We start from the raw sequence: 18,219 nt of genomic DNA on the forward strand, positions 1-18,219 counted from the left end.
AAATGCCACTGAAAATTATAAAATAACAATTTGCTAAATTATTAGAGTTAAAAGATATGGCTAAAGAGAAGGACTAAAAGAATACTCTTACATGCTAAATACTTTTCACCAAAATTCGATTCTTTCAACCAGGTGATAAATTCAAACATTATTCAAACATTACATACCTTATATTTACAGTCTTCGCCAGCAGATAAAATTAAATCATTGACTGAGTTCCAGTCTACTTTTAAAATAATGCCATCATGAGCTTTCCACTATGAGAAAAAAATAAGATATTTATTATAACTTCAAGAGCACTGAAAAGTTTTTTAAATAAGAAAAGGCATTTTGCCTCTTTCTAATGATTCTTTTGTCCTCTTCTTGGAGAAGACTCCTATCTTCCTTTCACAACCATTATGCTGGTTTCATTTCCAATTTAAACTAATGAAAAGCACCTTGCACTATGACATCCACTATATAACTCACATCCTTATTAATTTCCTCAATTGCCTGGACTCCAGATGGAAAATCACTTGCTATTGAACTATTCCAAGCTTGACATCTGTGTGATAATAATGGAATGAATATGTTATGTACTCCAAAACTTACTTGAATCCAAATTTTGCTCCCTTTGCACAGTTGATCCCATTACTGATACTGCCTTCATTCTTATTTACTAATTCTTTTATTTTTTAAAAAAACTTCTACTACATGCACATCCTCTTTAGTACTCTCTTCATTCTCTTCTGTACATTCCCCTAAGCTTCATTCTCTTTACCTTCATGTCCCTGGAGTAGTCACTAACTACTCTGAGAAAATTCTGCTGCATTTACCATATAACAAAAGGTTTCCCACAGATATATACTCTACACATATATAGAATGCATACATATTTGTGTATATATCTAAGTCACCAAAAAATTGGCAATCTAGAAATTAAGCGTGGATGTCTTCTTGATCTTAAATATAATTTATGTGCTCATTTAGCTATTAACCACGCACATAATTAAAAGCCATTAATCTTTCACTAGGTTTAAGCAGAATAATATAACTGAAAAAGATTAATTTTTCTTGAAGACTATAAGGTACATTTTAATGTCTGAACCAACTAACTTTGTTTCAAAGAGTGACTGATTTTAAGGGTTTTCTCTCTACAGAGCCTTCCCGGGAAAATCTATTATTCTTAATGTATACAGAAAAAAACATCAAATTAGGGTCAAATAAGCCCTAGGAATAAGCAATAATTCATAGCTTGTTTTATTCAAGATACATAAAAATACACTCTGTCAAAAACAAATGTTTTGGACTTCCCTGGTGGCGCAGTGGTTGAGAGTCCACCTGCCGATGCAGGGGACACGGGTTCGTGCCCCAGTCCAGAAAGATCCCACATGCCGCGGAGCGGCTGGGCCTGTGAGCCATGGCCACTAAGCCTGCGCGTCCGGAGCCTGTGCTCCGCAACGGGAGAGGCCACAACAGTGAGAGGCCCGCGTACCGCCAAAAAAAAAACCAAACAAAAAAAAAAACAAATGTTTTGATAAAGCAATAATTTTCACAATTTACTGCTAAATTAATCCAATGTCCTAAAATAAACTGCAAAGACAAAAATAACAAAATATAGATATATAGAGATATACACGTGCAGAGATTCTCAAGAGTTTCATTTTAAAACTACAAAAATAAAATTTTCCATATTCAAAAGGATTTAGGAACAAAATATGGTTTAAATTTTCCTTATACTATAATTTAGAATATCAATTATATATTACATATATTCACATATTACATATAATGCATAGACATTTTTCAATTATTTCTTAATGTATTAGGCATTTTGTAAAATTCCTTTGAATCGTGAGCTCCTCACAGAAGGCAGGAACTATGTTCTGTTTCACTTTTAATACCTTACACCCCAGCATAGCGCCTAGGATATAGTAAGTATGCACTACATTCCCACTGAATGACTAAATAAACAGAAGTCTCCTCACTCTGAAACCAAGTTCTGGGTCTCTAGAAGAGTCCCTAAAGCTCTTAAGGGAAATGAAATATATACTTTTGAACTGTATTCTACAAGCAAGAATTAAATAAGCATTCTTTTTTGTGAATAATCCAAATGTGAGTATGTGTTTATGCCCAAGGAGAATTGCTGCAGCTTTAGTTTTCCAAAAGGAATAGAAGATTTGCACGAAGTTACTAATTATACTTTAACCCCTCTCCACTCTAGCTGAATTTTGGCAATGGATACTTTTCTTTCCCTTCACCACCTCCTGGGCCAAAGGTTTTACCGAGCCACAAAACGATAATTTATCAATGGTGATTTAAGCATCTTCCTGAGTTTCACTTACATATGCCTAATTACAGGTATCTTAACAAATCACATAACTATAAACTAAAAGATTCATCTGGCCTGCTTTTGCTGTATGATTTCAAAGCACATTTTCAGAATATAAGCGGTATTAGAAGGACTTTGACTAAAGGCAGTCAGAGCCAGTCCTCTTTCCTAGCTTATTCCTTTTCCCCAAATTCTTCTCTTTCTGTTGTTCCACAGTTCTTAGCAGAGTGTTCTGCATGTAGAAAAATGTAAATGCATGATGACTGTGTGGAATATGTATAGCATACTCTACATAGAAGTGATTAATATGGAATCTCAAAGCCATTTCTATATCCTTACTCTCCAAATTCTACATCTACTCACTGTTAAACCTAATGTTTCTTCTTAAAACACTTTTTATACCTGCTGTAGCCAGTCAATCCCCAGCACCAAATCCCTTACCCAGGACGTGGTCATTCTATACCTTTTAACTGGCCTCCATGGCTCTAATTTATTAAGGGCTGACTAAAAGGTAGAGATGATAGAACAACACCGCAATATCAACAACAACTACTCTTCATTGTGTGCACTCAATATTTTGATTATATGCACTGTCCCATGCACTTTGCAATTTAACTCATTTAATCCTCACAACATTCCTATCAAGTAGGTATTAGCATCACATCTAAGAGATGAGAACGCTGAGGCGCTAAGACATTTTATAACTTGCCTAAAGTCACATATAAGTAAGTGAACATTTGAACCCAGGTGACTAACTCCAAAGCCTGTAATCTTATTACCCACACTACACTGTGTCATTATCAAAATATAAAGAAAATGATTCTGCCTCTTTGCACTGAAATCAAACATCAAAATCCTGGATATAGGCTTAAAGGTTTTTCATTTATTTGTCCTCCCCTGACCTGTCTTAACTGCCACTATTGTTTTGCTTCCCTATAATTGGTAAAATTATATATATCCGATTGTTCTAAACATTACATTGACGCCCCCTCCACTCTAAAAATACTAAAAGAATTCTAGGGTCTTAGAGAAAGTTCAAGGGTACTGAACAAACAATGAGGAGGAAGACGCTAGAGGTGATGATAAAAAATACAGTCTAAACAATCTCTTAAAAGTTTTATGATTTAGTCCTGTTTTGTCTCAAATCTATACATGTTAGGTTGACTCTGTTAAATTTAAAGATGGCTATTATGCCAAATCATGTGATAATTTAGTAACTCAGAACACATTTATGACTTACTGGTATAATGTGAGTTGGAAAAAGGGGGAAGTGAACCTCGTTGGAAACATAACCAGATATCCCCTGTTCTGTAACAAAGGCCGATAAAACCACACACTTAAGAGCTTCAACTATAACAAGACCACCCAGAAAAAAGGGACTCCTAAGAAAGTGACCTCTCACTTAGCAGTCTGGCAGACCCCAATAACAATTTACAAATGCCTGAGAAGTACCTGTAAAACTTTAGCATTTGGTTGAAGAGGTTTAATGATCAGCTGTTTGCCTGCTGTGTAAAGAACCTTTTCCGAATCAGGGCCCCATGCTACTGAATACACTGGTGTTCCTGTAAAAAGGAAAAGAAAAAAAACCTGATAAACTTAAATTATTATGCTTTATAAAAGGGAGATTGTTAGGAAAATCAAAAAAGCAATTTGGGGTGTCATTTCATTTCCTCATTCAATGGCCCATCCAAACTGCAGTATAAGCCTGATACTGAAACATAGACCAGGTTAAGATTGACTGTTGAAAATCTACTGTGAGCAACTGATAAACTATATTTTTTACTAATTTTGACCTTGCTGAGAAAATACGGAGATTTTAGGACTTTGAGAGTGTGCTATGGAAAAACGTAAAATAAATATACTTCATTATGTTAAGATACAAAAAGGTATCAGAAAAGTCATGATTTATCATTTCCCATCATCAACAACTCTTGTGTAGTGGTTTGATATGATTTCAAATCCACTCATTCACGAAAAAATGAAGTTGTTTTGATCTAAGAATGAAGTTGTTTTTATAAGGAAAGCTGTTTTGCTATAAGAGTGAAGGTGTTGTGTCAGGAGATCATCATGGACATCTGAGGCTGCTGATGAAGCACCCTGTAGCTCAGCTGCTGAGGGGCACCACTGGCGGCTGATCAATAAGAACAAATGAATAAGCAACTATGGCGACAGCAATGGTGAAAACACTGCAGCGGCCCCACCAAGATCATTCACCCGGTCAACACTTGAGTCTTCGTTCCCTAGCAGTGTGCTCCAGCGGCAACATTCGACTTTTGCTTTTGTGCCTTCAGCTTGTGGTTGACTAAGCCAACTCTCCTGAGAACCAACTGGTAAAAAGGTACACCTCAACTAAATTTGGACTTCTTTATTATCATTGGTTTGGAGAATATTTCTTTGTTGGCTTCTTAAGAGACATTATTCTGGGGACTTCCCTGGTGGTCCAGTGGGTAAGACTCCGTGCTCCCAATGCAAGGGGCCCGAGTTTGATCCCTGGTTGGGTAACTAGATCCCGCATTCATGCCGCAACTAAGAAGTCTGCATGCCGCAAATAAAAAAAGATCCTGCATGCTGCAACTAAGATCCAATGCAGCCAAAAATAAAATAAGTAAATTTATTTTTCAAAAAAGAGCTGTCATTTCACTGTACATGAATTATACTTCAATAAAAATGGGGAAAATTAAAAACAAATTATTTTTTAAATAAATAATGAATATCATATCAATTGAGAGCATTAAATTATCTGTGCTCCACTGTCTGGTCCAGTTACCTATTCATTAGAACCTGTTCATTAGGGAAGTGAATCAAGTTTATATAATTAATCTATGAAATATTAACCTATTTATATTTATAAAACAAAGCTTTTAAAAATTGTCTAGGATTCCTAAGTCAGACTATTGTAGCAGTTGACTTTATGTGAATGATTGAATAAATCTTTCAGTAATTTACATTCTCAGTAAAATGAAATCTGAATCTGAGGATTTACAAGCAATCAGTAAGATGTTTATTTAAATGGAAAACCCAACTGATGCTAATCAACAGGGAGTAATCAGTAATCAACAGGGAGTAAATTTCAGAAAGATAAATGCTGTGTTTAAGTGGCACCCTACTCCTTTAGTGCCATTTTTTTCCCAACCAGAACGTAATTCAACTGTGAGCAAGTCTTAATGGTTTACAGGACTTAGAAAGTCTGATTTAGACCTAGTCCAAAAAACTCCTGAAGCATTCCTTTCATGGTGTAGGTTAGATATTATATTGGGTCTAAACATCCTGTTCAGTCAGTGACATCTAGGATTGTCCTGTATCAAAGGAACCTACAGATGAGCAATGAGATGGCTGACCTCAGAGGGTACTTCTTCTAAACTTAGTAAGTATATTCTCTTGAAACATTCTCTGGGAGTAGCCAGGAGCTGACCTGGGCTTCAAAGTAAATCTCCAAATGAACAGAGTTCAAGTCTAATAAACTCCCCAGAAAATGTAAATCAAAATTTCAGATATTCCAAACATGATTCTTGGTGAGGACAGTAAGGGAATAATAGAGGAAAGCTTATTTGATACAGTGGTAGAATTATAGGTGCCTTCTTTATTTCCATTATTATAGTTGTAAGTATTGTGCAAAAAACGTAAATTTATGTATTTTAATTATAGACTATCACATCTTCATGAATACACTCAGTAAAATAACACTTTCCTGAGTGTATACAAAACTATGACAAACATCTACCCCCAAGGAAATAATTCAGTAAACACAGCTCCCATTGAGTTATACAGGATGTGACTCTAGTCTTTTAGTTGTGGTAAAAGGCATGGTTTGGGGTATAGGATGAGGAGTTAGGGACTCTTATGTCCTCTTTCACATTGAATTTGTGGCCCCATTAAGTCAACTGTGTCACCATTTCCTTGTTTATAAACCTTATAAATCTTCAGAATACTTATCTCTCCTGTTAGGACATGGAGATTATTCATTTCCTGCTTATAAAACAATTTTTTAAATAATAATGCTGTTAAAGAAACAGGTATAGTAATTTATAGAATAAAACGAAATAGGCTTATAGAGGAAAATTTAAGTAATTCTTTTGTTACAGCATGTGGTTTTTAACCACATTCCTTCAATCAAAAAACAAATATAGAGTTACTTATGATAAATAAGCAATCCTAAATAAGATCAATAGCTAAAGAAGTTCCAGCTTCCTAACCACCAATATTCAAAATGAATATAACGGACTTCCCTGGTGGCGCAGTGGTTAAGAATCCGCCTGCCAGTGCAGGGGACACAGGTTCGAACCCTGGTCCGGGAAGATCCCACATGCCGCGGAGCAAATAAGCCCATAGGTCACAACTACTGAGCCTGCGCTCTAGAGCCCGTGAGTCATAACTACTGAGCCCACACGCCACAACTACTGAGGCCCGCACACCTAGAGCCCATGCTCCACAACAAGAGAAGCCACCGCAATGAGAAGCCCATGCACCACAACGAAGAATAGCCCCCACTCACCACAACTAGAGAAAGCCTGCGCAGCAATGAAGACCCAATGCGGCCAAAAATAATCAATCAATCAATAAATGAATGAATGAATGAATAAATGAATATAACATCAAGAACTAAGAAAACTCTTCCTTATATTCATTCTTTATATTTATAATAAAATGTTAAGTGTGAAACTCCTGTATATATGTTTTTATCGCTATACAACTTCTGATTTGGGTGGTTCTGGAGAAGGCCATATTGAAAGTGGATGAATTAGCTTCACAGAGAAAATGATTTCTATTATAAAAAATCCATCTCACTAGCATTTGAAACAAATCTTTAATATTTAAAATGTTTTTAAAAAACGTATTTATTAAAGCACTGAATTACTCCCAATGCTACACTTCACTTTGCAAAGTCAGTATGGAAATAATAATATAGCCTTTACAACAAAAACTTTAGCAAATTATATGATAAGATGTTATTAATTTCTTTATTAACAAAAATGGACAAAAAACAAAAGTAGTTTTATAATAATTAATTTGTTTTTTATATTGGGAATTTTTATTTATGCTCCATTTCAGTTAAGACACTCAAAAAGATCTTGTTTTTCTGACTTTGTACACTAAGATCATGTGACCTTTTTGACATTTTTTAAGAAACCACATGCACCTGGGGTTGTGTTAAATGTCAGACCCTTATCTCTCTGTAAAACAAATTATCTAAATTCTTTCAACTTGTTGAAGGCATTTTAAACCACAGAAAAGGAGACAAAAATGTATTTCAATTGTTTTAAGGAAGTACATGGTCAAATATACCATGTTTTTCACATTCATACTAAAAGGTATCCCCTAAAAAATGTTGTTTTTGCATGCTTTTAAGAATGATTTTGAAACAAACTCTCACTATTACAATGAAGCATTAGCTACCTTTGCCTTGAGTGCAGTATAGGTCTACATCTTGTGAGTATAAGTAAAGAACTTAGAGCAGAGTTTGGCACTCTATAAGCACGACCTGTTAGCTACTACCACTACTACTTTGTAATGCAATAAGCAACCATTTGTTATTGTGTTGTGCATGGGAGTAAACACTCAAGTATTTTGGTTGTCAAATCATTAAGAATTCAAAAACAAAGAATTATTTCCCTTTCATTCTATTTGTAGGGACATGTATTAACAAATAAGTAATATCGAGTGGGATTTATTCCTCAAAAAAACAACTTTTTGGTTGTGTATGTCACTGGGTCAATACAGAGAAAAAAGCTGAAATGAAGGCATTTGTTTCTTTAGTTTCTAGCCTCAGTCACTTCTCCCTTGGGGATCTCAACTTCCTCCATAGCTTCACCTTTCACCTTTCTGTAACTGACACACAATAATATTTCAGCCTTTACCTCTGAGCTCTAACACATTTCCACTTGCCCCAAAGACATGCCAGAACTTCAAACTCTACATATTCATATATCATCCCTCCACACATATCCCCTCACTTCTTCCTCTGAATTCTTCACCTCTTACAGGATTATCCATTCCTCTTGGCCACTGAGAACTATTCACTTTTTTCAACTACCCTCATCACTGACTCTGTTCAAGCCTTACTGCACAATAGCATAAAACATTTCAGTAACCTCCATACCAGCGACCCCAATTTAACCTCTATCTCTTCTAATTTATCCTACATATTACTGCTAAGGTAATCTTCCTAAAAAGGCAGACTTTATCTCTTCTCTCCTGCTCATTTTTTTAAAAGATTTTATATGCTTATAGAATAAACTCCAACCCCCTTCATTTAGCATCTGCGAATATCAGTGTCTTGGTCCCTCTGGCAGTACCATCCCTCAAGAGCCTACACTCTGGTAGGCCAGAGCCTACCCCTGGCCCAAGGGGGTTTCTCACCTGACTTCCACGCCTCACGCCATTCTGCCTCTGTGCCTCTGATCATCTAATTTCTTCCATAGCTCCACTTCATTGCCAACAAGCTCATTTATTTATCCTACCTAATTTCTTTATCCTTCGAAGCCTAATTAAAAGATGCTGCAGTATTTGCCAGGAAGCCTTTCTGATACTTTCTCTCCCCACAAAGCATTCATTTCTGCTTTCCTGTCCTCCCACAATGCCTTAAAGAAACGAGTACATTCTGCCTTGTGTTACAGTTATTTATATTTCCTTTACCAAATTCATTATAAACAGGTTCCATGTTTTGTCATCTCCTTCTTCTATTTGAATATAGTATAAGGGAAATGTCCTTAAAGGTTTGCAGTATTACTCTCTTCAATTTTAACCTATAATTAAAATATACAATGTAACACAAGATAGGGCTTCATTATAATTATCCTCGGCTTACACATTATTTTTCTCTAATAAGGAAAAATAATTCCTGATAGGCACCAGTAAGAATAGTTTTTAAACAAAGTCAAATTCCACCCCCTGCCCCACCCCCACCCCCCAAAAAAAGCAAGATTAATGCTTTTTCTGTATTGGAAGAGAAGGTGATGACCATGACTTTTCTATCTTTATATCTGCCTCCAATCATCAAGAAATGAATTTGGGAATTTTTCTACTCATCAAGGAAAAAGTACAATTAACATAAACATGTAGTAAAAATCACAGGATGCTTTCAACATTGTTTACATAATTCTGAGTCTTACAGTAATTCAGGCTTACGTTATTTCATTTTTGTGCCAAAATTTACAGTTTTTCTCCTCAAAGAAGCCAGGAGTCCCCGACCTCTACCTCCCTTGGTCTTTTTACTTGAACCTTTAGCATTTAGCTCTCAGTAGGTCAGATTTATAATCACCCTTGAAACTTGTAGCCTATAATATATCAAACCTTATAAATAACTAGGGATTTTTCCTTCAGGGTTAATGTGATTATAACTTAACTTCTCTAATGATTTTTCCCAGAGATAAAACAGGCGAAGTCTATCTATGCCTTATTAGGAAAGTGTGGGTGGCAGCAATGATCAAAAATTCAAAAATTAGGGACTTCGCTAGTGGCACAGTGGTTAAGAATCCGCCTGCCAATGCCGGGGACACGGGTTCGAGCCCTGGTCCAGGAAGATCCCACATGCTGTGGAGCAACAAAGGTCATGCACCACAACTATTGAGCCTGCGCTCTAGAGCCCGCGGGCCACAACTACTGGGTCCATGTGCCACAACTATTGAAGCCCGCGCGCCTAGAGCCCGTGATCCACAACAAGAGAAGCCACCACAATGAGAAGCCTGCACACCACAACAAAGAGTAGCCTCCACACCCTGCAACTAGAGAAAGCCCGTGTGTAGCAACAAAGACCCAACACAACCAAAAATTAATTAATTTTAAAAAATTCAAAAATTAAAAGCATAGTTCTATAGTGAATTTATAATTCTTAATCTAGAAAAAGATATCAGATTATTCAGTTGAAATACCAGTAAGTTAACTAAAATAAAATCTACCCAATTTAGTTTTGTTCATTAATCTCATAATTAACATAAACCTTGAGTGAGAAGAATAAGATTCAAATAGGATAAAAATGATCAGCAGTTTCACAGCCATTTGATGTTAAGGAAATTACAGCTATTTGGAATGTTGATGTAAAATACCATTACATGATCCAATGAATACATAATAAAATTACCTATCTTATAAGACATAATATGTACTTTAGCTTTTAAGAAAATCCTATTTATCCATCTATTTGAGAGGAAGAAAAAATTAAAAAGAGCACCACCCATCCCTCTCCAAAATAAATACTATAAACAAAAACTAACTCAAAATCAATCATAGACCAAAAAAAGATCATACATTTAGCATAAGCACTAAAACTATAAAACTCTTAGAAGAAAATATAGATGTAAGTCTCCATGACTTTGGATTAGGCAATAGTTTCTTAGATATAACACCAAAAGTAGAAACAATCAAAGAAAAAAATAGATAAACTGAATTTCATCAAAACTTTTGTGCTTCAAAAGCTATCATCAAGAAAATGAAAAGGAAACCCACAGAATTGGGAAGTTGCATATCCAAGTTGCAAATCATATATCCAATAAGAGTCTATTGACCAGAATATATATAAAGAGCTCTTACAACTCAACAATAAAAAGACAACCCAATTAAAAAATATGCAAAGGATTTTAACAGATATTTCTCCAAAGAAGACCTACAAATGGTCAAAAAGCACATGAAAAGAGGCTCAATATTATTAGTCATCAGGGAAATGCAAATCAAAACTACAGTGAGATACCACTTTACAGTCACTAGGATGATTGTAATAAAAAAGACAGTAACAAGTGTTGAAGATTTGAAGAAATTGGAACCTTCATATATTTCTACTGGGAATGTAAAATGGTATATTCACTTTGGAAAACAACTTGAAGAAGATTTTAATTCACTGATATGAAACCACCTCCAAGACAGTTCACAATTCAAGTGAAAAAAAGCAAGGAGCATATTATACTAGATACAATATGCAACCACTTGTTTATAAAAGGGAAAAAAAAGAACATATAAAACCAAATTTCCTACACAAGAAAATGGTAACAGCAGTTGCCTCTGGGAATGTTTGCTGGGTGGCTGGAAGACAGGGGTAATACGAGAGACATGCGTAGTATTTAATAGATAACATTATATCCTTCTTTATGCTTTAAATTCTGAACCATGTGAATGTAGTATCTATTAAAAATTAATACTTAAAAAGATGTAAGTGCTCCCTGCAAGGCACATACTAACAATCAAAATTTTATGATCACTATTATTGAAAATATGAGTTGCAAACTCAAATCCCTTCAGAGATTTATGTTGTGTTCTACCATGTAATATAAATGAGTGAAGTATGTAGAGTGCAAGAAAAATAAGAGAAGCTTAAAATCCAACTAAAAATGGAGCAGCCACTATTGAACTCCAGCTGACTGTATTTGTTCTGGAAAGCAGACTTAATGTTGCCAGTTCTTCCAATTTTTCAAGACACCAGAAATCCAAATATGTATGTAAAATATCCTAATTTTTAATGTTGGGCCTGCACCATGCTAGTGGGGCAGATTCAGCCCACGGGCCATCTGGTGATTTCTGATGTATAAAAAGTCCTTAATTTATGAATATATTGGGCTTCCAAACTGCCTCTTCACGTTTGGGAATTCTAAATGCATTTTCTCTATAAGAGTAAAATAAGTAGCAATCTGGTTTCCAGACCTATTATACAGGTAAACTATAGTACTGAACCAACAGCACTATGTCATCTACCCTCTATGATTAACAATGTTTATGTTAAACAACTTATTCTAAGTTTCAACTTTAGACTTTGTAAAGTCCAAAATGGTAGATCCAAGGGGTAATAAAAGAGAAGGAGATGATTGGGAAGAATTTAAAGAAAGAGAAGGAGCTGTACGGGGACAGTGGTGAAGGATCTTAGGCAAGAATTCAGATTATTATAATGGGTAATGAGATAAGCTTTCAAAATTTCTCTGAAGATCTGTGTCTTCTATAGACAACATATTTAGCAAAAGAGAAAAGAAAGGAAAAAAGGATATGTCTCAGTAGCAGCAACAGCTGAAAAGAACTGCAGCCCCATCTCCAAGGGGGTGGTGATGATCTCTAAACAAATTGTGTAGCTGCTCATAAGTCAGACATCATAAGGTAAGAATGCCAAATAATTAGCTCTAACAAAAATTATAAAGCCAAAAGTAAATGTCCATGCCTACTAGAAGATTAAAATAAAATTTATTTTCTAAAGGTATACTTTATTACTAAAGCAACAATAAATTGACACCTTTCCCTAACAAATTTACTGATGAATGTTTCTATGAACTCTAAATTTTCCACTCACGGATAAATATTCTATTTGGAGACCATCTGTACCAAAGATTTAACCTCAGGAGATAACCACTACCTATTACTTATGGTTACCTTTGCTAACATTTGGTTGATGTGTAGCTAAAGAAATGTAACTATTTTAACATATCCTAAGAGTAAACATGAGTTAAAAAATGAAATCTGGAAATTTTTGGAAGTCAGTTGTTAGAGATGCTTCACAAAATGACTTTATCATATACTTCTGAAGAATAATCTGCAAACTTTTTGGCAGCCTGTCTCTGAAGATCAGCTGATATGGGCTCAGGACAACATTAAAACTGCTTTATTGTTCCTAAGTAAACCAAATTTGGAAAATAAATCTGCTACATGGAAAAAAATCATATGTAATCTAAATCCCAACAGGTATGACCACTGGATTGACTTTATGGGCACTTCTTCCCAATGAACATGGAAAACCAAGCTGCTGCTCTAAGTAGTTGTAGTTTACCAAGTTTTGAATCATAAGAGTATCTGTTCCCCTCCATTAGTATAGATGTACAACATAATTTAGAAAGGGTGCTATTATTATGATATAATTAGAACTTTTTAAGTAAGGAGATACTCAGTGTTTTCTATTATTATTATTTACTTAACTAGACACCCAATCCTGTTCTAGATAGGATATGCTCATGATGCTTCAGAATTATTTTAAAAAGAATCATTAGCCTATAACTCCATTTATATAGATTCACTAACAAAGAAAAAGCGTTTGAGTGGGTCTTATATTTTTTGGCTCAAACAATACAGTTACCATGGCCCATCAGGCAACATGAAAGTAAGAGGAAAAAGTGTAAATAGAAATAAGAGATTTCAGGTTTTGAACCTGACCAAAATCAGCCTGAGGAACTATATTAGACTAACTATATTAGACTATTTTTACAGGAAAATGCAAAGACATTTAATTGATTATAATACATACCTTGCTGAGCTAAAGTTGATCTTAGCATTCCAGTCTTTGACCAGATTTTTATTTGTCCATCTTCTCCAACTATAAAGAGAAAAGAATTGATTTTTTATCTATAGGAAATAAATGCAAACATTAAATTTACATATAAAAATCAGCAGTATCTACACTAATGCACATTTAAAATTCAGACACGAGTTACTCTACTTAGATATCACTGCTTCCTAAATATAAAATTTAACTGAAATTACTTTGAAACAATTTTATCAAAGTAGCCTGACTTCAATGACAAAATTATTTTTTTCCTTTAATCTTAGAAGACTTATAAGTATATTATTCAAATAATGCTTTCATTTTCACTGACGTCTCCATCCTAGAATTCTAAGAAAAGTGTTTTCAGTGTAATTAGAAGAGTTACAGCCAAATTCCAGTGAGTTGGGGACTGAATGGAGTGAAGTAATAAACTACTCTTTTGGACAGTTTGCCTGATGGGAAAGAAAGAAAGAGTAAGTTGTAGCTAGAGTTATTTGTTAAAGGAGGGATTTTTATTTCTTTTTTCTCAATTTTCAAGATGAATGACATCTGAACACATTTATATGCTGAAAAAAAAAAAGGAAAAGAAAAAAAACACTGGAAAAGGAGAAGTCGAAAAAACAGGCAAGAGAAGAGAAACTCACTGATAAAAGTCCTACAGAAGGCCCAGGGGATAGGTGTGGTGGTTTTAAAATATATCCACAAATTCTTTGTTATTCCTTCTTTTAAGAAGTGAAGCTTAACTTCTCTCTCCTTTCTCCTTCAGTTTGGTCTATACTTAGTGACTTGCTTCTAATAGAATATGGTGGAAATGATGGAGTATGACTTCCCATGGTGGGTCATAAAATATATTGTGTCTTCCATCTTGCTCTCTCTTGGATCACTCACTCAGGGAGAAGCTCCAGCTGTCATGTTGTTAGAACACTCAAGCAGCCCTATGGAGAGGCCCATGTTGTAAGGAGCTGAGTAAGGCTTCCTGCAACAGTCATAGAGGAAGTAAGACCTCTTGCCAACAGCCATGTGAGTGAGCCATCTTGGAAGCAGATCCTCCAGCCCCATCCAACTTCTTGATTCTGAGACAGAACCACCCAACTAAACTGTTCCCTGTCTCACAGAAACTGTGAGATAATACATGTTTACTATTTTAAGTCACTAACTTTTGGGATAACTTGTTATGCAATAATAGATAACTAATATGATAGGTGAAGATGAGAATCCCTGCAGTAGGGCAGGAGATGGAAAAGAGATGGAAGGGGGGTAAAGTTAAATGAGAATATTTTGAATTTTAGAATTTTAAAGAATTAAAAGTTTTATTTACCCCACACTTGACCATTCCAAAACCTTCTTGACAGAACATTCTTCATAAGCCATATAGGAAAACTAATATGACACTGTGAATGATAACATTATATAGCAGTCTAGATCAATACTGTGCCAATTATTTGCTATTAGACAATGAAAGACACTATTGCTAAATGAAAATATTCTGTTCCTTTGGAAATTTTTCTTTAAAAATTTCATTTTAAATGTTATTTTTGCAGATAACCTACCTGTAACTAATGCTGTTCCTTCATAATTCCATCGTCCAGCAAGTACTGCTCCACAGTGAGCTTCCACACTTTTTTCCACTCTTCCTAACTTAGAAATCAGATGAAATTTGCCTAAAAGAAATTAAACTTGAGAAATCTATTTTATTAAATTAATTTATCCAATCAACAAACATCTGTTGAGTATCTACTAGTAGACTAGTTAGCATAGTGCTAGGCATGGGAGATACCAGGGCAAATAATATAATTATTCTTACTCTCAAGGGACACTCAAATCCATTGGGAAACAGGCACAAAAACAAAATTATACAACCTTGAAACAAGTGGTGTGACAGAAATATATACATGATACTATGATAGTTCAGAGGGACAATAAAATTCTGCTGGGATATGGTCAAAGAGGGCCAAGAGGAATGTCAAGAAAGCCTTCTATTTAAGCAGAACTTTGCAGTCTTGCTTTTTTTTTCTTAAAAATAGGCTATAGAAAAGTTAGGAAAGGTGTAGAGGAGAGGAACCAAGATAGTTAAATGGTGTTAAAAGATAAACTGAGGCATATTAAAAAATATTGAGTTTTGGGGAATTCCCTGGTGGTCCACTGGTTAGGGCTCCTCTCTTCCACTGCAGGGGGCCCAGGTTCGATCCCTGGTAGGGGAACTAAGATCCCAAAAGCCACGCTGGCAAAAAAACAAAACAAAAACAAAAACTAGACTTTGTGCAGAAATCAATTCCAATCCAGCAGTGCCAAACTTTAAGTGGTTAGGAACGTTCCACTGACAGGAGCTCAGGGAGAAACTTCTATAGAGAAAAGGCAGAAGTAAAGTAAGGATACTATTGATTGACTACAACTTAAAGCCTGGTTGGCTGTTTGTGATTGGTTGTCCTTAGGTTTCAATTTCATAATCTTGAAGCATTCATTTACAGGCTTAGATTTTGGTTTGCAGAGGTATACAGCATTAGAGTCACCTCAAGTCTAAAGGCCTCCTTGTTTAACTAATTGAATAACTGATAATCCCAAATTTTCAAATTCTTGCCTTATTTGATTTTACACTGTACCAGGCACCAGGTAGACAAAAAGAAGCAAGTTACTTAGTTGCTGTTCTCAAAAAGTTCACACATATATAGGCAAACAGCAAAAGGCTTACAACTTCAAAGGACCTAAGCAAACTATATAAGAGATGTCAAGGGAACAAATCAACTGTACAAAGAATAAGTGCTACAGGAAGCCAAAAAAATAATCGTGTGGTTTTGAATGATCATGAAGTCTAATAATATATAGTTTGTAATAAAATAATTAAGTACAGTTGGTCCTCCACCTCCAAGGGTTCTGCATTCTTGGACTCAACTAATTGATTTAAAAAATACATAAATAAATAAAAACAAAAACCCAGAAAGCTCCAAAAGCAGAACTTGAATTTATCCTGTACCAGCAACTATTTACATAGCATTTACATTGTATTTACAACTATTTACACAACATTTATACTGTATTAGGTATTATAAGTAGTCTAGAGATGATTTAAAATATGTGGGAGGATGTGTGTAGGTTATGTGCAAATACTATGCCATTTTATATAAAGGACTTGAGCATCTGTGGATTTTAGTATCTACAGGGGTCCTGGAACCAAACCCCCTTGGATACAGAGGGACAACTGTACAGTAAAATTAGAAACTTTTCCCCAGATCAAAAAAAAGGTATATATTTTTTGTAGCAAAAGAATAATGTGGCTTGCTTAATCAAATTTTGCCTCAGAGGATTTATTTTGTTTGAATTCATTTTTAACTTAAGGCTTTTCAAGATTCTGGACGAATATTAACAATCCATTAAAAATACATATTTAATAAGTCAGGTGCTTTAGATGGCTTTAAAACATTTCTCTGGAGAGCTCTAATACAGATGGCTTTAAAATATTTTACACTTAGCACCCTGTGGTTATTTCACTGACCACCAATCTATTCCCATCAATAAAGTCATTCTCCCTTTTTACACACATTGCACAATATTTGTAGCTCTGTTGCAGCATTTTTTTATTGGACTGTGATTCTTTTCAGAAGGCCATGTCTTAGTCATATTTTTATTTGCAATAGTGCTTTACGTAAGCAGCATTTGTTAAATTTACCAACTCAGTAACCATACTTAGCAACTTAAAAAAAAAAAGGACTACTTTGACATTCTTTTCTTTCTCATTCAATCTGAGAGCTGTCTTTTCCCATCATTCATTTTCTAGGCCCTCATCAATAAACTACCCCTTTCCTTCATCTAACCACCCACTAGCGCCATCTACTTTTCCTCATATCTTCCTTTTAATTTTATATTTACCTCTGGGTTATTTTTCAATGTAACAAGATTACTTTTTTTTTTTTTTTTTTTTGCGGTACGCGGGCCTCTCACTGTTGTGGCCTCTCCTGTTGCGGAGCACAGCCTCCGGACGCGCAGGTCCAGCGGCCATGGCTCATGGGCCCAGCCGCTCCGCGGCATGTGGGATCTTCCCAGACCGGGGCACGAACCCGTGTCCCCTGCATCGGCAGGCGGACTCTCAACCACTGCACCACCAGGGAAGCCCTAACAAGATTACTTTGAATTCAACTGGGCTATTACACTCTTTATGATACTAACTTAAAATTAATTTGGATATACTTTTTTTAATGCATTGCTTTAGAAAGAAAATACAAGGGGAAAAAAGTCTCAAGAGGAAACTATAAAGATGACATATAGTGAGTGGCCATTATTTACTTTATCCAAATCTGTTTCACTAAATGTTAGCATATCGCCCAGCACAAAATATCCACATACTAAATTGTTGCATGTAACGAATGAATCTATCACCAAAGAGATTAACCAAATAGCTCCTAAACCTGAAATGAAGGGTCCGAAAATTTTTCTTTTCTTTGTATTTTAGAAATTTTATGTATTTTTGATCACCGATATTTCTTATCCTAAAACATCGAATACTGAATTTCTGACAAGTGCTGAAATTATTCTTGCTTCCCATGACCTCACAGAAGACACATACTGGAACAACTAAGGCCAACTCTTTGCATAGATTTGACACTCAATAAATCTTTGGTCTTTGTAGTTTGGTTGTTACAAATTGCTTGACTAGCACCCCCAGAGTAAAGCATAAATATAAAACTAAATA

At 35.2% G+C, this 18,219-nt stretch overlaps 1 protein-coding gene across 9 annotated transcripts in view; it reads right to left on the reverse strand.

The window, feature by feature from the left end:
• Positions 1–18,219, reverse strand: part of IFT80 (intraflagellar transport 80) — a 105,982-nt gene that overhangs the window by 65,544 nt on the left and 22,219 nt on the right. For 8 of the 9 annotated variants that reach the window (XR_012331366.1, XR_012331365.1, XM_033855426.2 and 5 more), the window contains 4 exons: positions 15,086–15,196; positions 13,518–13,586; positions 3,764–3,873; positions 168–257 (listed from right to left, as the gene is read on the reverse strand). Coding sequence is in view for 7 of the 9 variants with exons in the window: in XM_073803860.1 (XP_073659961.1) it covers positions 168–257; positions 3,764–3,873; positions 13,518–13,586; positions 15,086–15,196 (380 nt within the window). In the remaining 2 variants the exon portion in view is untranslated. The remainder of the gene's footprint in view (positions 1–167; positions 258–3,763; positions 3,874–13,517; positions 13,587–15,085; positions 15,197–18,219) is intronic. The other variant, XM_019946189.3, reaches the window with a different exon arrangement.

The sequence above is a fragment of the Tursiops truncatus genome, chromosome 4 (genome assembly GCF_011762595.2).
Source record: "Tursiops truncatus isolate mTurTru1 chromosome 4, mTurTru1.mat.Y, whole genome shotgun sequence".
Classification (NCBI taxonomy): domain Eukaryota; kingdom Metazoa; phylum Chordata; class Mammalia; order Artiodactyla; family Delphinidae; genus Tursiops; species Tursiops truncatus.